This window comes from Crocodylus siamensis, chromosome 3 (assembly GCF_052110815.1).
Source record: "Crocodylus siamensis isolate JL-2025a chromosome 3, ASM5211081v1, whole genome shotgun sequence".
Classification (NCBI taxonomy): Eukaryota; Metazoa; Chordata; order Crocodylia; family Crocodylidae; genus Crocodylus; species Crocodylus siamensis.
Window position 1 is genome coordinate 173,716,770 of NC_143397.1, and position 22,915 is coordinate 173,739,684.

Below are 22,915 nucleotides of genomic sequence, written 5' to 3' on the forward strand. Positions count from 1 at the left end.
AATCTTTAAAAGTTGTTAAATTTTTCTATTTTGATCATTTTCAATTTATTAAATGTTTTTCATAAGTTTTTGTTTTTCTTTAGTAAAAATAAGTTACCCTTCTGAACTGAATTATGCAAAAGCTGTACTTTTTAAACTACAAGGCAAACTTTAGTCCTAAGATTGGAACAACATTTGGTAAGAATATGAAAATCATAGTCCACATACACAATGGTTACAATATTATTTGAACCTAGTGGTGGCCCTCACCCATTTTCTGTGGGTCTAGTACCCCTCCCTCCTCCTCGCCCCGTGCACTAGCATTGCCCCCATTTGCTGAGGCTGGGTCCCAGCACTTCCTCCCCCATGCACCAGGATTGGGTATTAGATCTGAGGCACAAACATTTCCAGACCTAGGAGAGCCCCGTGGGCCAGATGACAATGTGCCATGGGCCTAATCTGGCCTGCAGGAGGACATAGATTGAGCACACCTGATTTGAATCAATTATTTTCTGTAAAATAATTGAAAAATAAAACTTTAAATATTTTGAAGAGCTCAGAAGTATACACACACTCTTGTATTTTAGATTATTTCCATTAATTACTCAAAGCAAAGAGCCAGCCACGCTGCTAACTCATCCTCCTGTCCACTTCATCCCTCAAGCTATTGAAGCAAATTCTGTCTTCAAACCATGTGGGCAGCTCCTTAACTGGTCGCAACTCATGACAAGCCTAAAGATTTGCCCGTCAAAGTCCCAAAGTTACACAGGCAAGGACTACTATCACTTAACAAAAAAAAAAAAAAAAAATGCACATTCAGACCTATTTTGAATGTTGACAGGGTTTGGATTTATGCACGAGAATACTAAAATACAGGATCCTGGAAAGCATACTCTCTCATAAAAAAGCTTTTACTTTCTTATAATCCATAGAGCACAAAGTTACTTCTGTCTCTCAAATTGTGTATTGAAAAGTAAATATAAAGTAGTACTGAACAGCTTTAAATAAAACCCAATCCTATATGTACACTGATATATAACCTACCAGTTGCACTTCCCCAAATGCACCTCTACCAATCACCTTCACCACTTCATAATCTTCAGCTTTCATACGCAAATCTCTCATTTTATTTACTGTGTCTTTATCTGTATAAGAAAAAAATAATTTATAAAAAACTACACAGACATGTTGAACAATTCACTGGTACCTTCATTATGTTTATATACAGGATACTGCAGAGCTACATGCTTAGAAACTTTAGAAAGGAACTTTGGTTTTTTTCTGGAAAATCCCTCTTTCAAATACAGTATATTGGATAATATGGATCAGTTGCACTTAAATTGTTTAGGGTAACTAGTCCTGCAACATCTGCTTATTTAAAACTGGGAAGGAGCAAGGCTTCTGACACAACCAGTTTTCTTAATAAAATCTCCACACTGAAACTGTGACTTCACTCTCATCATTATGGTTACTATGAAATGTCAAACAACACAACAACTTCACAGCAGGATTGAACAAGGGAAAACTCTAATTTAGAACTTAACTACCTGAAAATTTGTGCAAACTCTGCATCAAGAGTAACCTGTTTGTATAGAGAACAACATAAAAGGTTATCTTTAAAAGAGCATGCAATAGATTTGAGAAATTAATGCAATATACAAGTAAGATGTATTTAAGCAATTAAAAAAACCCTAAACTAAACACAGTATTTAATATACTTGAAAAAAGCAGATTTTAATTTAAAACATGCAGTGGGAATCACTGTAATTATTTATATAAATCTGTCATTCTATAAACTACAATAATTTATAAACTCCCAGTGGTCAGATATTCTAATTCCAAATTTGGTCATAGATTAAAGATGGCTATTTTAATCCATATGGGACAATACTAGCATGAGATTACATGGAAAAATTTTACATTTTAGTATTTCTACATGAAAAAAGCAGCTCAAAGCCCCATTTTAATAAACCATTAACATTAACCCATTTTGTTTCAAAATAGTATTGTAAATGTTCCATTCTGGTTTTAAAAGTACTGTGGAAGAAGAAAGTGTGATTACTGTAATCTAGATTTTTAAAGGACTGGATAGACTGATGGCAAATGATTATTAGGTTCCTACTTAGACTGTGCGCCATCTGGGAACAAAAGCAACATACAGAAATTATGTTTCACATCAACATGAACCAGGTAAAGCAAAGGAAGAATGGAAGCAAATTTCAGTAAGAAGTTGATTAGAACTATACTAACACACATTGGTTCAAGCAGTTAAATTTATATATTCTTTTGCCTTGATTTTCTAATGTAAACCCATGATTTATAAGAAGAAACAATGCATTAAGTTGATTCTAATGAACTACAAACTAAAAACTACAGAATTGTAAGTATGATTCATGTCTGTTAATGGCTAGAACTATTAAAAGCTGTTTAATATCTGGATTTGATTTCTTTGCTTACTCTTCTTTGGTCTAAGGCAGTGATTCTCAACCAAGGTGCCACAGCACTATGGGGAGCCTTGAGATCCTTTCATGGATACACCCGTTAGGTGCGCAACCATGATTTGCAAGAGAAACCCAGAGGAAATCCAGAGTTCTTGGCAATGGAAGAATTGCTCTATAATTTTTCCTGCAGTCAAAAAAGAAAGTAAAAATGGAATCCTTGGGTTTTTTTCATGATAGAACAGGAGGGATTCTTGCAGATGTTGCATGTGATGGGAATAATTTTTCCCAAGAGAAACTGAAAACACTTCTGGAAGACTATGCTCTGCCTAATCTCACTTTTTTCTACTTAACCATAGCTTCTCTGTCATTATACTTAAATTACTTCATTCCCTTTTATTTAGTCCCCCTGCTCTCTACAAGTCCATTCATAGTATGGACGGACAGAGAGGAAGTTGTAACTTACGAAAATGTATGCCTTTCTGAAAAAAAAAAAAGTCTTAAAAGTAATGTCCTGCTCTGCCTTCTGCCCAGCTTCAGACTTACACAGCTTACTTTGTCTCTCCATTCCTGAATACAAAGTTCAGGGGCTGGATATTTTGCTCCACTCCATTTATCGACGACGAGCTTCCATTTGCTGAGACTATTAATCTGACACCTTAAGCTGTTGACAGAAGCTCATATTTTCTATCATGATGATGATGTAACAGTTTATTCATGGGGAAAAGGCCATAAATCAGGGGTGGGCAAAATGCAGCCCACCAGGCCATTCTATCCAGCCCATGGGGACCCTAAAAAATTTAGAAAATTAAATAGTTATCTACCCTGGCTGCCTGTCATGTGGCCCTTGATGGTTTGCCAAAACTCAGTAAGCGGCCCTCCACCCAAAATAATTGCCCGCCCCTGCCATAAATCCATGGCACAGCAAGTTGCCTGACACTTAACCAGTTTATACTAATACTCCGTTCTAGCTCTGTTAAAATTCCCTGGGTTGGATTAATTTCTGTGTCTATACAAGAACATCCACAGACTCTGACATCCTCAACAGTGGAGGACCACAGAGGGTACTGATTATCCTGACCAAGGAAACTGACTTGTTAGCATGACAAAAATTGTACAAGCCTGTGCCTGACCTTCTACCAAAGTAAGCTGTCTTCTTTCTTGAGGAGATTAACCTTCCAAGATCAATTTCATTGCTACCAAAAAGTTTGTTTTAATGGAATCTGTCTGTCTACTGAGGTCAGTCAGCTAGCATCTACACCACAATACCTAAATGGCAGATTAGATTGTTTCTCTGCAATATTAACTCTGAGTGGGAAGAAAACTACATGCCATTGATTGAGAGACTCTTCATGTGTTGGTACCAAAAATGTATTGGTTATTTTGACAAGAGTCCTGCCTGAGCACCCTGGACATGAATGAAACTGGAAGATAACTGTAGTTCCAGCTTAGTGGCTTTCCAGCATCAGAAAAAGTGATCCTTAGCTGACCAGTAGTCTACTTTCCATAGTAAGGTAGCAGAATACATACCCACAGGATAATGCTGCCCTCAAATACTATATAAGTATTTGAGTTTACTTTGGCAAACAAATTTAAGGAATCATCTTTTTCATTTCATCTCAAGATGTATTTCCTATTTGTAGAAGCCACACACATATCTGAAATATAAATGCCAAAAGAAACTATATACTGGTGGATAATTCAGCTTTGTTACAACTGTCAATTTTTTGAAGCCTAATTTTTTTTTGCACTTCTCTAAGCATGGACTGCTAAGGCTTAGTAAATGAGCTTCATTTTTTTTTCTAGTCAATAACTTCATTTTAGGGTTGTACAATAATAGTATCATGTTTGAATTAAAGAACACTGCACCAATTTGTAAATGTTTTCCATAGAAAAGAGTAAGGAACAGTTACAATTTCCCCCAATCCAGAAAAGGCCATTATGGGCCAAACTAGAATTGTACCCTTAAAGTCACTACTTGCTCTGAAGATCACCCAAGTGTACTGTAGCATTTCAGCTCGTGGTCATATTGCAATATGTTCTAAAATTGTAAATTCCTTTGCCTTAGTTACATTTCCCTTCAGCTTCATGTTACTTAAGGTTATATTTTATGCTTATATGGTTATATTTTATGTGCATGTGTGTTGATTCTTTAATTAAGATTCCAAATGTAATTATTTCATTTTCTTCCTACAAATACAAAAAGGGGGCAGGTGGTGAGCACATTTTATAATCAAAATTATATTATCAGCATTTGCTGCACTGTCTTATTTGACTAAGATTTTCTTCTCCAATAAAGAGATTTTCTTCTCCAACACTCTAATAAAGTGCTCTCAAAAGAAGGTGTGGTGAAAACAGAGTATACAATATGTGCATGGTAACAAGGTTATACTAACTCAAGCATTGTTTAAAAACTGTAGGAAGTTAAACAGAACACTTTATCTTGGGCAGCTCAGCAACAAGTCTACATAAAAACAAATCCTTAACTAAATCTAATAGGAACTACCCATTCTTTCTACCACAAAATCTTTAAATTAATTATTCATGATTAGGGCTACTAGTCTGTTTATTTTAAAACTATTTGAGAAGCAATGGACTATACACACTGAGGAAGAGCAAAATTGAAGTTTATACTACAATTAAGACATGAATTATATAATTTTAATCAAACTGCTGCTTATTTAATAATGGCAATAATGTAAACAATATTTAACTAATGGTTTAAAATAATTCAAAATATTATGTCCAAATGCTTGCCAATTCATTTCACAGTAACAGCTAATCCAGGGCCCACAACCTCTTGTTACCCTGTGAAAAGCCGTTATCCAAAGTTATAGCACTTGAGCTCTCTTGAGTTCCTCTACAGCCCAAGATTTAATTTGACAACTTGCAAGCATCTTAGCAGAACTGCTTTAACTGTCCATTATCATGTCTGGCTTCTGCCTAAGCAAAATAAATCGAAGGTTTAAAAATAAACAATTTTCAAATGTGAAAGTTGTAAGAACCATGATTGCTGTCAAACAACTCCCCTCCCCCCCAAACAAAAGTTTTATTGATAAAGATGGAAATCTAGCCATTTATTGTAAAAACTGTAAAAAGGGCATGATGAGTTAAGAATTTACACTTTAAAGTTTTTTTCCCCCCAAAACATAGCAGATGCCAAGATTGACCTGCAGCACTACAATCAAATCATACAGGTGTCATTCAAGTACCAAAGATGCATTAGATTTTAATATTAGTTTATATTCTTTTTGTTGTTTTACTCCCCCCGTTTCACTATTCAACGTTTTTTGTATTCTTGATGAAAATTTGCTTTAAAATTTCATTTACTTCTTTTCTGTCCACCCAAAGGAAAAAAAATAAACCCGTGAAATCAGCAAAATGGTGAAGAAACAGTCTCCAGTTAACACTAGACACACGAAGAATATACCAACAGCAAGATGAAGACTACCTGCACTCTTCTTAGAGTTAAAAAGCAAGAGACTTTTTATATCAATAATCTACATAAACCATGCATCAATACCCTACTAATGTAGATTCTATTGTAGCTTAGCAAAGTTTTATGTTCTCATTTTGGAAATGTTATTAGTTAACTGTTTATGATGGTCTGATGGGAGGGGTTGGGGGGAGAACTGAAATATTAACAATGTAATAACGGGAAGTTAGAAGTTTGGTTTAGAGAAATGGCTTCATTTATCTCACAAATGGTCTACTTATTAACTGCACAGCTGTAAGAGTGAGCCAGGGCCTTCACATTACTTTAGGGAGAAAGCAACTGCAGAGAGTCCCCCAGATGGAAGGAATCACTGCCTTCATGAACTGACTGCAGGGGAATGGACAGCCAGGGCTCAGAGATCTGCACGGGCAGCAGAGGCACTAGACCAGGGGTGGGCAAAATACAGCCCATGGGCCAGATCCAGCCTGCAGAGAGAGACCGCCCAAGCCATGGCAGGTCCCTAGGTCCCACCTAGCCCAGTGCTGTCCAGCCGCTCCCTGGGCATGCAGTGGGGCTGGGGCAGCTCCGCAGCTGGAATGCCTTTATAAGCAGCCCAAGCAGAAGTGGCTCCATCCAGCTACTGCTGCTGCAGTCCCCAGCCTCATGGTACTGGCAGGGACCCACATGCACAGCCCCAACACCAGCCACCCTGCACCCACTCTGGATATACTGGAACCTGCAACAGACCTGCCCCACACCGACTCCAGATTGAGCAGCAGCAGCAATGGTGTGGTGGCAGCTGAGCAGAAGCTGCTGCTCAGCATGAGGGAAAGGTGACCCCTCCCCTTTGCAACAGCTGTGTCCTTCTTGCTGCAGCCACCCAGAGCCAAGCTACCCTGCAGTTCCTCTGCACTGCCACTGGGCAGCCTGGACACAGTAGTGACAGTGGCAGAGAGGAGCTGCAGGTGGCTGCAGCAAGAAGGGCCCGGCAGCGGTGATGGGGAGGGGCCACTTTTCCTCTGTGCCCAACAACAGCTTCTGCCACTGCTTAATGCAGGCAGGCAGCGGGCCAGGCTTGGGGCTGCACATTTCAGGCTGGACATTAGAAGGCACTACTTCACGGTCAGGGCGGCTAGGATATGGAACCAACTTGCAAGGGAAGTGGTGCTGGTTCCTACCTTGAGGGCCTTTAAGAGGAGGCTTGATAATTACCTAGCTAGGGTCATATGAGCCCAGAATTCTCTCCTGCCCAGGGCAGGCGGTTGGACTTGATGATCTACTTAGGTCCCTTCCGACCCTACATCTATAAATCTAGGAATCTATGTAAGTTCTGGCTGGTCTGCTCCAGCCCGGGAAAATCCAGGGCGAGTGAGGGGTGGGCTGGGGTCAGGTGGGCTGCACACTGTTGGCAGGGAGGAGCCACAGGGCATGCGAGCTCTGGGCTGTTTGAGGTGCGGGGAGGCTGCTGACCGACCTGTAGCAGCTCCCCAGAACTGCCTGCGGCCCATGGGCCCAAATAATTGCCTGCCCCTGAGCTAGACCAACAACCCAGAAGATTAAATAGAGACAGCTTTGAAGGGCCAGCAAGCCACCCGACCAGGCGTGGGCAGGGCTTGAGAGACATATAAGCCCAGGGCCCAAACCAAAGCAGTCAGTCTGGCCCAGCAAGCTGCAGGGGAAAGAGCTCTTCAGGGAGAGGGCTGTAACTGAATCTGGCCAGGATCCTGTTATACCTGGGAGCAGCAAGTAAGAAACTAGGGCTTACAAAGAGCTCTGGCCCAAGTCAGTGAGGTTTGTTATATAGCCAGTGGGCTTAGAGTTTGGTTACAGCCAGTGTGTATATGCTTCCATTTAAGTTTATACCAGACGACCAGGTTATGGATACAGGGAAGATCTGGAGGCCATAGAGGGATGCCTGGTAGGGCACTCAGCATTAGGCACCCTAGGCCAGAGTCAGAACAAGAGTAAGGGCTGAAGAGGCAAGCAGCTTGGCTCAGGGTCAAGGACCAGAGGGCTAGAGCTCACAACAGGCAGGAAAAGGCCAAGACTTAAAACTACACAGCCAGCAGAGGTAGCCTGAGGCCAAGAAGGCAAAGAGTCAGAGCCCAAAAGGGGCAGAAGCCCAGAAAAGAGAGAAAAGGGCCAGAGGCTAAGGGCCCAAGCTAAGTGAGCCAAGGGTTGGACAAGGCTAAGAATCGGAAGCCAGACCAGAGGAAGTGGGCCTAGGCTGGCAAGCTACATAAAGGCGTAAGTAGCAGGATAAAGCTATGAGGGCTGAAGCACATACGAGCTGGTGCATGAATCTGGAGTGACGTCTGAGAGATATAGGTGTGACTATAGGAGCAACTGGAGGTCACAAATAGCCCCTAAGGCATCAGGTACCTTGGGGGCACAAACAGGCCAGGAGGACCCACTTAGCAACAGCAGCTAGATTCTGACCAGTGCGGTCCAAGGGGGACCCACTGGATTCATAACCGAAGAGGGCTCACTGTAGGACTCAGGGCAGCCTTCTTTTCAGTAATCAAATTATCCCAATTAAGGCATACCAGGCAGGAGAAAAGGGAGAATACCCAGATAGGCAGAGCAGGGCATGAATTGCGTGGCCACCACGGGGCATCACAGCCTGGGACCTCAGTCATGTTATAAACAGCATTTAATAAATACTATTGTTAATATTTCAAATTCCAGTCTATAGACCAGTACACAATTCCTTCCTTCTGGATATGCAGTATGCTCAATTTCTGGGTGTGGAAAGAAGAGGAAGGAAAGGAATTGTTTAAGTCTCTTGCAGCTCCTCCAGCTATGAAGTGGCAAAGGCTGCCCCACTACTGCCAGAAGGGCAGGGAATGAAGGATGAGAAACTTCAGCACTCACAAGAACTGGGAAAAGAGGAAATTAGGGGGGGAAAGGGAAATTCAAGCACTTTTTGAAGTATTAAACAGCACCCAATCACTTGAGGGACCCCAAATCACTACCTACTTAACAAAGCTGGGTCCTGTTTTATTAAGAGCTCTGTTTATAAGTTTATAGAAATATCAAGTACTTACATCTGTTTAAGAAGTTATCGATATTTTTGTTTTTTCTTAAGGCAGGAAAATCCAAATCATATACCAAGGCATCTAATCCATCCTAAACAAAAGAAAAATACAAACAAAAATGTAATAACACATCTTTTTGAAAAAAACAGCTACATTTTAAGATAATCACAGAGATAAAATAAACACAATTACCCATGACAAATTTCCATATTAATGGAATAAAATTCATTTTATAGGGCCATTAACAATTGGAGGTAAATTCAAAAGAATATTTTAAGATGCAGCCAAAATTTAGCCCCTTCCTTGAACAATACAATCCTAAAACACTGCATATGATGTATGTATGTTATACCAGATGAAAGCATTTACAGAATCTTTGCTATATCTTTATTTCTATATCAGACCTTCTGTTTATGACTTTTGTAATAAATATATTAAAATGTACAGAGGTTTAGTTTTTTTAAAAATACCCTTCAAAATGAGATCACAGCTATGCCAAGTAAAAGCTGATTTTCTATATAATTCACTCATACACTATATTATTATATACATAGAAAACAAATATGAGCACAGAATGAATCTGTTTCTCAGATCATAGAGTAGCATGCCTCTATAACTGTGGTTCTCAATCAGGGTGCCACAAGATCAGGGGTGAGCAAAATATTGCCTATGAGCCAGATCCAGTCTACCAAAGGTTTTTTATCCAGCCTGCAGTGGATCCCTCAGCCACACCCAGCCCAGGTTGTGTGTGTGTGGCGGGGGGGTATGTGTGTGGGGGGTAAATGTGTGTGGGGGGGTGGCAGCACAAGCCACAGTGCATATGGCCAATTCTGTCACCCCTGGGCACGTAGCAATGGGGCTAGGGTGGTGCAGTGGCTGGACTGCTGCTGCTAGTGTCACCACTGCCGTCAGACCCGACCCCATTGCCCAGGCATCCCTGCCCCTCCTCCCTGCACCCACCAAAGGCACTGGAGCAGGCAGAGTCTCCATGGAGACTGGCCCAGGACCCCCATGGCCAGGGCATTCTCAGCCAGGCAGACAGGATGAGGCTGCGGGTGGGCAGGGAGCAGTACCTGGGAGTGGGAAAGGCAGGTGGGACTGGGACCTAGGGTACAGCCACAATCCATTACCCTCAAATCCCCTCAACAGGCACCATTTCCGCAGGGAAGGGCATGCCAGGAGCAAATCGTGGCTCTGCTCCAGGCCCCAGCCTCATGCAGTCAGCACCCTGTAATCCCAGCCCTGGGCCTGTGTGCTCATCCCGCTCCCATGTAGTGCTCCCTGCCTCCCTGCAGCCCCATCTTACCTGTCCAGCCAAACACACACTGCCCCAAGCAAGGGCCAGTTTTCATGGAGACCCTGGGGCTGGGATCGCTAGGTGGTGACAGCACAGGGGTCACAGCAGGCCCACTTACAGATTTGTGGTGAACTACTGCAGGCCAGGAGGCAAGGGGAGGCAGTGCTGACCTGGCCCCCAACAGCTCACCGAAACTCCTTAAGTGGTCCTCCAGTCCAAAGAATTGTTCATCCCTGCACAAGACCCTTTCAGTTACACCACAGCACAGATGCCACAACTACGTGGAACTGCCCCATGAGCCTCATGCACAGCCAGTTCAGGAGGAGCTGTAGCATGAGTGTGCACTCCTACCTGCATTAGGGTTATCTGAAAAACCTAAAGCAGGCAGAAGCACCCTAATCCTGCCAGTCTTTCCTAGTCTGACCCTCCCCTCCCCCATGTTCTTCCCAGAAACAGAGGCGTGTGGGGTTGTGCATGATGCACACGACACCTCCACCTGCCTGTGACGATGGCAACACCCCTTCACTTGAGAACCTCCAAGGTAAGCTAAAGCCAGTATAAATACCATTTCTCAACCAGGGTGCTAACAAATTAAAGGATTGTGGAGGCATACCCTGAATCTAAAAAGACTACTGTCCCAGATAAAACAAAATCATTGGTAAAGGAAAACTAAAACTGAAAGAAAATAATGTCAAGCTACTTTTGACTACCATAAGTCAATAAGTTAAATTAAAATAAAATTAAAACAAAACAAGCAAACAAAAAAGTGGCAAGCCAAGTAATTTAGATTTAAACATGCTTTGCTAAGAAAAAGTCCCTCAGTATCCAGCTTCCCTTTCCTGAAGTGCACAAAGAGGAAGCCATTTCTGCCTCAGCTACCTCAAAAAAGGAGGGGCTCAGGGGGATTAGTGGTAAGAGTTAGTCTTTTACAAACACAAAGACTGATAAATTTTAGTTGCCTAAAGTCTTAATTTCTTGAATTTCAAATTCATTTAACAAAAATTAAAATTAATTTTAAATGACAACCGCAAAAAAACAAAGACAAAATAACTCCAATTTTTGTGCTCTTTTCTCTTTGTTTTAAGCGGGATTTCACTATCCAATACAGGGTGTCAAGGGCTTACACCAAGGCTAATGCCCTTGACTTCAGAAGGGCCAACTTCAATGAGCTTAGGAGACTAGTGGGGGAGGAACTGAGGGCCCAGAAGACAGAAAATTGGAGTCCATGAGGGATGGTCGTACCTTAAGGGGCTGATCCTCCAGGCCCAAAGGATAACAGTCCCTGAGAGAAGCAAGGGGGGGTAAGAGTGCTCAGCACCCCCTCGTCTCAGCAAAGGCATTCAACAAAAGGGGGGCGTACAACTAGTGGAAGGGAGGAGCTATCCTCATCAATAAATTAAGCGACTGTGGCATTGATGCCTGCACAGTTGGATGAGTAAAAAATTGGCTGATGGGGCGCACCCAGGGAGTAGTGGTGGACGGGTTTCATAGATTTCATAGACATTAGGGCTGGAAGGGACCTTGGGAGATTATCAAGTCCAGCCCCCTGCCCAAAGGGCAGGAAGTCAGCTGGGGTTATAGGACCCCAGCAAGATAAGCATCCAATTTACTCTTGAAGGTGTTCATTGTAGGTGCCTGAACCACCTCTGCTGGCAGACTGTTCCAGACCTTGGGGGCTCAGACAGTAAAGAAATTCTTCCTTATGTCCAGCCTGAAACGGCCTTGCAGGAGTTTGTGACCGTTCGACCTCGTCATCCCTTGGGGCGCTCTGGTGAACAGACGTTCCCCCAGATCCTGGTGGTCACCCCTGATGGCCCTGATAAATTTATAGGTGGCCATCAGATCACCCCTGAGCCTACACTTTTCCAGACTAAAGAGTCCCATGTCTCTCAGCCTATCATCGTAAGATCTGTTTTCCTGACCTCTGATCATCCGCGTGGCTCTCCTCTGGACTCTCTCAAGCTTCTCCACATCCTTTTTGAATTGTGGAGCCCAAAACTGGACGCAGTATTCCAGCTGCAGCCTCACCAAGGCAAGGGGAGAATGACGTCCCGGAATTGGCTCGAGAAGCATCTGTGGATGCAAGCCAGCGTTTTGGTCGCTTTATTAGCCGTAGCATCACATTGCAGGCTCATGTTCATCTTGTGGTCAGTGATGACCCCCAAGTCTCTTTCTTCTGTAGTGCTATCCAACGTAGCACTGCTGAGCCTATAAGGGTGCTGCAGGTTTTTCCTCCCAAGGTGGAGAACCTTGCATTTTTCAGTGTTAAACACCATGAGGTTCTCGTCTGCCCATTTGCTGAGCTTGTCCAGGTCAGCCTGGATCACCCGCCTATCTTCTGGCATGGATGCTTTGCCCCAAACTTTGGTGTCATTGGCGAACTTGGCCAGTCCGCTCCTGACTCCAATGTCCACATCGTTAATGAAGATGTTGAACAGGATGGGTCCAAGGACAGAGCCTTGAGGGACCCCACTGGTCACAGGGCACCACGATGAGTGACTGCCATCGATTACAACCCTTTGGGTCTGACCACGGAGCCAGTTTCCCAGCCAGCGGATCGTGGTGGAGCCAAGGCCACAACTGGCCAGTTTGGCCAAGGAGGTGATCATGGGATACCAGATCAAAGGCTTTTTTGAAGTCAAGATATATAACATCAATCTCTTCTCCCTTGTCCAGGTGATAGGTCACCTGGTCATAGAAGGAAATGAGATTGGTCAAACAAGACCTACCCGCAACAAACCCGTGCTGGCTATCCCTTAGAATGTTAGCCTGGGCCAGTCCCTCAAGGATGGCCTCCTTAATAAACTTTTCTAAGATCTTCCCCAGGATAGAAGTCAGGCTAATGGGCCTGTAGTTAGCCGGATCCACTCTCATCCCTTTCTTGAAGATCGGCACCACATTGGCCTTCTTCCAGTCTTCGGGCACTACACCAGAGCGCCAGGAGTTTTCAAAGATCCATGCCAGGGGCTGGGCTATGACGCTCGCCAGCTCCTTGAGTACCCTGGGGTGCAGATTGTCAGGGCCGGCTGACTTGAAGGTATCCAGCTTCTCGAGGTGTTCCTTCACGAGGTCAGCATTGATGGAGGGTAGGGGATCCCCCTCACCCAGATTTCCCTGTCCCATAGCAGGCATGGGCATCCCGTGTGACTGATGAAAGACTGACGCAAAGTACCTATTTAATAGGTTGGCTTTTACTGGGCAACTGGGCGTCAGTTGTCAGTTGCCCCATCTGGTTTAGCAGGGGTCCAACATTGCCCTGGCTTTTCCTCCGGCTCCCCACATATCTGAAAAAGGACTTTTCATTGTCCTTGATGTTTGAAGCTAGTTGGAGTTCAGTTGCAGCCTTGGCTTTCCTGGTATGCTCCCTGCAGGACTGGACCAGCGCAGAATAATCCTCCTTGGAGGTGAATCCCGTCCTCCATCCTTTGTAGGCTTTCCTTTTTAGCTGCAGGAGGTCTGCTAGGTCCCTAGAGAGCCAGGAGGGCTGCTGTGCCTTCTTGCTTCCTTTCCTCCGTGTTGGAATAGATTTAGCTTGTGCACTGAGGATCGCTTCCTTGAGAAGCAACCACTCTTCTTGAACTCCCATCTCCCTGGGGTCACGGTCCCTGAAGGCCTGACCGACAAGGCTCTTGAGCTTGTCAAAGTCGGCTTTTCTGAAGTCAAGGACTTCTGTGTTGCTGACTGACTTGCCAGCTTTACGGCGGATGGTGAAGGTGATCAGCTCGTGGTTGCTGTCACCCAGCTTCCCATCGATCACTAGGTCGCCGATTAGGTCATCCCCCGTAGCCAGTACCAGGTCGAGCAGCGCTTTGCCTCTCATTGGCCCATAGACTACTTGAGTCAGGTAGAGGTCATCCACGCACGAGAGAAAGCTTTGCGACCGCTCAGATTTTGCTGAGTGATCTTCCCACGAGATGTCCGGGTAATTGAAGTTGTACTCAATCTGGCGAGATGTGAGCAGTGGGGTACCCCAGGGCTCGGTCCTCGGGCCCGCACTGTTTAACATCTTCATCAGCGACCGGGACGAGGGTGTGGAAAGCACGCTGTCCAAGTTTGCTGATGACACTAAGATGTGTGGCGAGGTAGGCACATTTGAAAAGAGAGAGAGGCTGCAAATAGATTTAGACAGACTACAGAAGTGGGCAGATGAGAATAGGATGGGGTTCAATGTAGACAAATGCAGGGTGCTGCACCTTGAGAGAAGGAATCCACAGCATACATACAGGATGGGGAGTTCCCCTCTTGAAAGCACAGAGGTGGAACGGGATCTTGGAGTCACTATTGACTCCAAGATGAACATGAGCCGCCAATGCCAGACCGCAGCCAGCAAGGCCAGCCACACCTCCTCATGTATCCAAAGATGCACCTGAGGTGGCGAGGAACAATGGTAGTAAGTTGATCGAGAATAGGTTTAGGTTAGAGATCAGAAGGAAATTTTTTTTTACAGTTAGTATGGCCACAATCTGGAACCAACTTCCCAGGGAAGTGGTCCTCACCCCTACCTTGGGCAAATTCAAGAGGAGGTTGGATGATCACTTGTCTGGGGTCTTGTGAACCCAGCATTCACTCCTGCCTATGGCAGGGGGTCAGGCTAGATGATCTGTTCAGGTCCCTCCTGACCCTAGCTACTATGAAACTATATAGCCTTTTAAACTACATTTTATTTTTTAAAGATTTCTCCAATATAGAGAACTCTCATTTCTAGATTGATAAAAATATTTAAAAGTATTTATTAAGTGAGGTTAAGGTACATCACTGTGTTGTATTTTCACAAAGCTTGCCATATCAGTTAAGGAATGTATGGCTCCTGGTAATGGTCATTTAGCTTCAGTTTAGTCTGGCAATAATAGTAGGAAAGAATTTGTCACAATATTTTTCCTGACATCAGAGCAGATTTAAGCAATTTTTCCATGAGCAACATGAGTAAGAAAACCTGTAACGGATAGAAAACCTGAGCATCAGCATATCACTGCATTTATTAGTATAAATTGGAGTAAGTCTCTCCTGAGCAATTCCATCAATTGGTGTCTTTCCATTCTGATACAACAGAATCTGGGCCATTAATTAGTATGCAGGTGGTTCACAACTCGCTTAATTTGCAGTGACACTGTGCAAGATAAAAAGAAAGAGTGAGGTCAAACTGTAGATCTATCAAGCTTTACAATGTTGTCCCTTTTATGTGCAAGGTGAGAAATAAGATGAGCCATATAACTGTTTGCTGTGGCTTCTAATTCAAAGAGTACTGCTTTGTTGCTCAGACTTCATCATGACACCAGGTAGAACTAGCAATACGCTTTCTTAAAATAAGAATTAATGTAACTTACCAGAAATCAATCAACAAATTTCTTGAAATTTGTTCTATTTGACTCTACTTAGAAAGTATTAAGACTTTCTTCAACTGAATGACATTTGGTACACCTGAAAAATATATATTGATCTTACAGGAGCAATATCAGCCCCAGGACTGACCCCTGGGGGACCCCACTTGATACTGGCTGCCAACTAGACATCGAGCCATTGATTACTACTAGGGCTGTGCAAAGCTTCAGTCACTGATTTGATTTGGCGGAGATTCGGCCCAATTCAGTGGCCGAATCCAAATCGAATCATGAGACCCTCTAATCTCTCCGAATCGAATTGGAACCCTTTGAACCGATTTGGAGAGATTCAGAAAGATTCAACAATTTGGACACAGACACAGCTTTAAATGTTTTTTCTACATACCTCAAGGTACCAGGATGAATGGTATTCATCCTGAACGCCAAGAGGCTGGGGCAGATGGAGCATCCCACAGAAGCATGCGGGGGGAGGGGGGTGCCCCCCAGCGTGGTCAGCAGCAGACCCAGAAGTGGACCAGAGGCACTTCCAGTCTACTCCTGAGTCCACTGGGGAGCATGCAGGTGCCCCCCGCCCAACCTCCACAGCCTGGTGACTGGTGCCTTCTAGGTCTGGGGGGCACCCAGGGTCCCACCATGCCAAACACCAAGCCGGGGGCCCCTCAGTGCACTCCAAGGAGGATCCAGAACTGGACCAGAAGTAGTTCTGGTCCACTTCCAGGTTTGCCACCAAGCATGCAGGGGGGCCCCACATGCTCCTGTGGGATGATCTATCCACCCCACCATTGCACCGTTCACAAGCTGTGTCTGGTCCCTCAAGGTATGTAGAAAAAACATTTAAAGCTGTGCCTGTGGCTGAATTGCTGATTCCTTGAATTCATATTCAGTCAAATTGAATTGGGGAGAGTGATCTAAATCAATTAATCAAATCACTGTCCCCAATTTGGGTCAAATCCAAATCAAATATTGCACCCTGAGCCTGATGCTCCAGCCAGTTTTCTATCCACCTTACAGCCCATTCATCTAGTCTGTACTTCCTTAGCTTGCCTGTGAGAACATTGTGGACTGTATCAAAAGTCTCGCTAAAAATCAAGGGACACCACATCCACTGGTCTCCCCGTGTCCACAGAACCAGTCATCTCAAAAACATTTGGCTGGTGGTTTAAATCCACTTCCTCCTCACTGCTCTGTCAGTGATCAGACCTCTCCCACATTTCATATTGATATATTATATCATATTATATGGATACAAGGAAAAACTTCTTCACAGTTCAGACCAGACTCTGGAACAGTCTGCCAGTGGTGGTGGTGCAGGCACCTACCCTGGAGATCTTCAAAAGGAGCCTGGACACACACCTTGCTGGGGTATTTCATCCCAGCAGTTTTTCCTGCCTAGAGCAGGTGGGCTGGACCTTATGATCTCACAAGATCCTTTCCAGCCCTAAACTTCTGTGAATATGTATTGTTACAACAGCCAATATTGTTATCTTATTATGTTGCTATCACAGAGCAAGGATCCTCTAGGTTCATTCTGACCTAAAAAATAAGCAGTCAGGCTTATTAATTTAGAATTTTCCTTCTATATTAACTGTTAACTAGTTTAGCAGAGTTTGAGTTTGTTAAGCAAGAATTAATCTTTACTCTGAATACTACCATGTGCCCTTGTTATGAAGACTAATGGCATACTGGGCTACATTAGTAGGAGTGTTGCCAGCAGATCAAAGAAAGTAATTCTTCTCTTCTATTCAGCACTGGTGAGGCCACATCTGGAGTACTGTGTCCAGTTTTGGCACCTCCAATACAGAAAGGAGGTGGACAAATTAATTGGAGCGAGTCCAGCACAATGCAATGAAAATGGTTAGGGGGCTGCGGCAAGGGGGCTGCAGCACTTGACTTCTGAGGAGGGGCTGAGGTACTGGGCTTATTTAATCTGGAGAAGAGAAAAACTGAGGAGGGATTTAATAGCAGCCTCCAGGTACCTAAAGGATCGTCTCAGAGAGGACAGAGTTACACCGCTCACAGTGGTGGCAGATGACAAAACAAGGAAAAATGGGCTCAGGTTGCAACAAGTGAAGTTTAGGTTACAGCGCGGGGTGGCAACCGGGAGTACATGTACCCATGGGGGTATCTGGACCAGTCCTAGGTGGTACACATGGGCAGGTGGGGACAGAGCGCCGTCATCTCCCAAAATCAGGGCTGGGGCAGTATGAGAGCAGCAAGGCCCCTCTGTCGCACAGGGAAGCTCACACACAGTGGCTGCCGCAGCCACACACCAGCCCAGTGAGCTTCCCCACCCCACCCCGGCCCTGCTCCAGGGAGGCAGCGGTGCTCTGTCCCTGCCTCCCTGCACCCCCAGCCCCCGCTTGGCATCTGGTCACACACTACCCTCTGCTCCCAGCATCTGGCCATGCAGAACCCCCTCCCCAGCATCTGGCTGCCAGGGACAATTAGATTTAAAAAGGTTGAAAACCTTTGGGTTAGATATTAGGAAAAAGCTCTCTCACTAGGAGGGTAGTAAACACTGGAACAGGTTACCCAGAGAGGTTATGGAATCCCATTCTTGGAGGTTTTTAAGACCCAGGTAAATAAAACCTTGGGTGGGATGATCTAGCTGGGGCTGATCCTGTTTTGAGCAGGAGTTTGGACTATTTGTGACCTCCTGCAGTCCCTTCCAACCCTAATTTTCTATGATATTTTCCTTTACAGCTTTGAGTAGGCAGACAGCACTTTTTGAAAGATGTTTTATTACTACCATTTCTGCTTTCAACTATTGCATAACTTTCAGCTAAGAACCAATTAACAGACTCAAAATATATTACAGTATTTTATGTTCACTGCCATTTCTTTACATTTTGGGGGCGGGGGAAAAAAATGGTCTTTACTAAAAAATGCGTGCTGACCAACCAGCTGTTTTCATTCATTCACTCTCTCTAAGAGTCAATACTCTTCCAGATAACCAATCAGAAAATGATGCTGCGCGCTTTAAATTAATGGAATACATGGTTTTCTGGAAAACAAATATATGAATTGCAGGAACAACCCATGCTCAATCTAGTACAGGTTCCGATGTTTCAGAGGAAGTTCAAGAAAACCTGTAGTGAGAAAATGTGGAATAAAACAGTAATAAAGTTCTTAAAGCTTGTTAACCCACTTCACTCAAGGGACACTCACTACCCATACACACTGTCTTTCTGATATTCCCACTACACTGTGGGTATCACTAACATGAAGTGAAGCCAATTATGTATTGTGTAAATAAAAACACAAGCTTTCCACTATTAAATTCATTTGATGTTCTCTAGCTCCTGTACTAAAAAAACAGAAATAAGAGTAGCTCTCGTAACTCATTCCACTGATTTTTTTCCAATTGACTACTTGTAATTTAGAGGCTTATTTCACAGGTTTGGAGAACTCTCACCATAAAATTCTAATAGATATTTTTTTAGAGAGCATTCAAAGTCGTCAATTCCTAAATATTATAACATTTCAAATTATTTATACTTATACCATGTATGTACCAATGGCAATAATTAATTTACATAAGTGAATACTATTTTTTTCTTTTAAGTTTCTTCTGTAAACTAAAGCAGTCCCAAACTTTAGTAGTCTTTCTACGTGGGCAGTCTTTTTCCATACTTCTACTCATATTTCTCACTTATTTTTTTTCATATGGGAGGAGCAAAACTGACAGCAGACTACTGATTTATATAAAGTAGTATTACAGCATGTGCAGTATCTTCCATCCCAACTATACATATCCTAATAACTGGCTTGCTTTATCACTGCTGCATATTCAACAAAGGTTTTCACTGGCTTGCTACAATAATGCCCCAGCTCAGATCTATTGTACCTTTTAGGCATATAAATGCAATACCATTCTACCTTCCTAAAGCCCTGAAAAAGTAAATAAATAAAAAAAGTTAATAGACCTACTTTAAGTTTAAGACTGAGTCACAAAAAGCAATGTGCAGGAGAAGCAGCCTTCACTGCTTCTCAGGGACTCAAGCAAGGTAGGAAAAAAATGACTTGGGTAGCCAACAGGTCAGGGGTGGGCAAAATGCGGCCCTGGGGCCGGATGTGGCCCACCAGGCCATTCTATCCAGCCCACAAAGCACCTACAAAATTCAGAAAATATTAATCTGCCCTGGGCTGCCTGTCATGCAGCCCTCAATGGCTTGCCGAAACTCAGTAAGTGGCCCTCTGCCCAAAATAACTGCCCGCCCCTGCGATAAGTGAACTAGGATCTGGCCCCTGGATTTTCTCTTTGTTTGTTACTATCAACTTTGTAATACGAGTGCTTCAAGTGCATCATGATGTGTTCGTCAAAAAAAATTGTGCACCATCATGTTGGCTGTTTATCCTAGTTTTGAGACAGTCCTTTGTCTTCCTTATTCCAAGCCAAATAACTTCATGTCATCTGAAAACTATACCATTTGCCTCCACATACCTAGGTAGCATTCCCAGATCAATAATGTGATATACATTACTTCTGCAATAGTCTTAGAACTTCTCACTGTTTAGGTAGGACTTGACTTTATCCCCTACCAGTGTCAAATCACTACAGCATTCAAGATGACCCTTTACAAAGAGAATGTAAGTGCATACCCCTTACCCTCTTGATGAGGGGATGAATGCTGGTTAGGGACATATTTATTATTTAAAAAAAGAAGAAAAAAAGAAAAGACTATCAAAAGCAACTTTATGGTTGAGTTTAAATTAGAGGTGCACTGATACACAGGTCCAATATTGGACTGACACCAATATAGAGAAAATTGACTGCAACAGAAATCAGCCTGATGTGGCTGATAAATGCCCTATATACACATCCAGCCACAGCACAGCACCGCACAGCACATAGGTGGTGAGGAGCACAGCCCAGCAGCATGGAGAGCTGCATGCAGCTGGTAAGTCTGTTGTGGTGGAAAGGGAGGGAAAAGGGAGGGGATGCAAATTGAGGCCCCTGAGGTGAAGGAGGGAAGGAGTGGGTCTGGGACAGATCCACAGCTCACCCAGGAGGCGCAGGCAGCTCCCACCACTGCGCACACCCCAGGAGGACGGGGGGGGGAGGAAAGGGGGGGGGCTGCCATTGCAAACTGTGGAAGGGGCTGTGCCATGCTCTTCCTGGTGGGGGGCTGGGCCAGGCTGCACTTGGGGCGGACAGCAGCCATAGCACTAGGAGAGGAGAACTGGGGCAGCTGCAGTGAATTTTGGGGTGGCTACAGCTCCGCCCATAGCTCCTTCCCAGCACCACTGCCACCACGCATCCCAAGCACAGCCCAGCCCAGCCCGCTCTGGGAAGAACCCTGTGCAGTGCTGGCCCCAGCCTGCAACAGCAGCCTGCCCCACCTTGCATAGATCAGGGCGACATACGCCCCACTCCCCGTGCCCTCCCAGGGTGTGTCAAGCAACATGAGCCACCCTTCTTCCCCACATCCCCTGGACAAGCCGCTGCTCCATCCCATGCCTCGCCTCACCCTGCAAGGAGTTAACATAAAGCCTGTGGGCTCCCATCTGGCTGCCACTTCACCTACTGCTCTTGCAGTGGCAGTGGCCAGGATCATTAGGTTCCCCCTCCCTCCTCTGGCATCTGCTTCCTGCCCCATTCCTGGGGCCAGGCAAAAGCAGCAGGACAGGGCCAAGCTGCTCATGCAGCACACATGGCAAAGGAGGTTGCCAAGATGTTCATGATGCATGCTTGGCAGAAGAAGCCAGACTGCTAGTGCTGTGGGTAGGATGCTTGTGCAATGTGTACACCTGTGAGGAGAGTAGGTAGGCCATGAGCAGGGTGGCAGGAAGGAGGAAGGAGTGGAGTTGCGGGGCAAATGAGCTACATGCTCTGCAGGGGATCAGGGAGGTCATACCATGCTGTGGGCAAGTCTCTGCATCTGTCCTCAGCTGTCCCTATGTTGGACAACCCCATTTATTTGACTATTTTTTCAGCTATCATTTAAAGAAATAAGAAAAACTTAACAGGAATTAGCAGCATTAAAAACAAAAATTGCATTCCTTTGGCAGACTGGCTGTATCCCAAGTTTAAATTTCATTGCAGTTTTTCCTTTTTTGGACAGAGGGCTCAGTAAGTCTTGAAGTCTAGTACTGTAACTTTCCAAGTGGGAACTACCTCTACTAGAGATACAGTTCTGTTGATTCTGTAGTCAAAGGACTCCTCTTAGTACTTCAAGAAAGAAAAAAAAAAAGGATAAAATTACAAGGTTTTGGAGTTTGATATTGTTTAATCTCAATTTTAATGCATGCTTGCCTGCACATTACCTATCTAAGTTGAACCACCATTAGGACAGTTTTATTTATTGCGTAGGCTGAATGAGAACTTTCCAAGGCCTTCATTGCATGTTAAAAAGTAAAAAATCAAAGAATTAATCCAAAACATAAATGATGTGCGAAATAACTAACATACAATATTGATCCTAGGAAAACATTTTTTAGTTTCTTCTTTGGCTTTAAAACTTCGCTGCCAAAGTTATATCACAGCTTCAATACAGCCTCAGAAAGGACTCTATTTTTGGAGTATTATCATTATCATGAGCAGCACCATTTAGAAGTGTATTTGGAAATCAATATTACCTGATCTCAGCATTACAAACTGGACCTAGGTCCAGTCCATTAGCAACATCATTTCATCCATTTGGCATCACAAAGTTGTGGTTAAGTTGTTAATTTTTAAGTGGAAACAAAGCTACAGAGCTTTGTTTCCCAACTTTCCATGGGAATGAATATTTCATGAAGTTTTAAGTAAAGAAGTCTGAGCCCCTGTTACACACTTACTTGGACTGGACTCAGGCTTCCAACCTGATTAGGGTTAGAATTTCATAGAAACATCCTCTATTTTACGAGAGTGAGAGCTTCAGTGAGCTTAAGAAAACCTGTGAAAGATGAGTACTATGCGAGGGTGGGAGATTCATGGAGACATAAGGGCTTCGTATGCAGTGCAGTGTGATTTTACCCCCTTTAAAAAAAGAAAAAAGGAAAAAAGTCTCAGGATAGGCAGGAAAAAATAATTAAAAAAACAACACAGGGTCTTCTCATTTCTTTATCTGGATTAGATAATTTATCCACACTCGCAGCAAAAGAATTATTTAGCTGATGCAGGAAGATGAGAAAACCTGAACTGTCATTAATGGGAAAAAATACAGAAGATTTACACCTTACTAGGTGTAAAAGACCCTCAAAGTCAGATGGGTGGAGAGTACACCCACAAGTTAAGCAGTTAGGAAGGCCAACCGCACCTTGTCATGCATCCACAGATGCATCTCAAGCAGGTCCAAAGAGGTGATCCTCCCCCCTCTATGCAGCACTGGTCAGGCCGCAGCTGGAGTACTGCATCCGTTCTGGGCGCCACACTTCAAGAGGGATGTCGACAGCATGGAGAGGGT

General features: G+C 44.0%; 1 protein-coding gene across 4 annotated transcripts in view; it reads right to left on the reverse strand.

Moving 5' to 3' along the window:
• Window positions 1-22,915, reverse strand: part of ROCK1 (Rho associated coiled-coil containing protein kinase 1) — a 148,123-nt gene that overhangs the window by 88,449 nt on the left and 36,759 nt on the right. For all 4 annotated transcript variants that reach the window (XR_016441390.1, XM_090039774.1, XM_090039775.1 and 1 more), the window contains exons 2-3: window positions 8,901-8,982; window positions 1,024-1,124 (exon numbers count right to left, since the gene is read on the reverse strand). Coding sequence is in view for 3 of the 4 variants with exons in the window: in XM_090039774.1 (XP_089895900.1) it covers window positions 1,024-1,124; window positions 8,901-8,982 (183 nt within the window). In the remaining variant the exon portion in view is untranslated. The remainder of the gene's footprint in view (window positions 1-1,023; window positions 1,125-8,900; window positions 8,983-22,915) is intronic.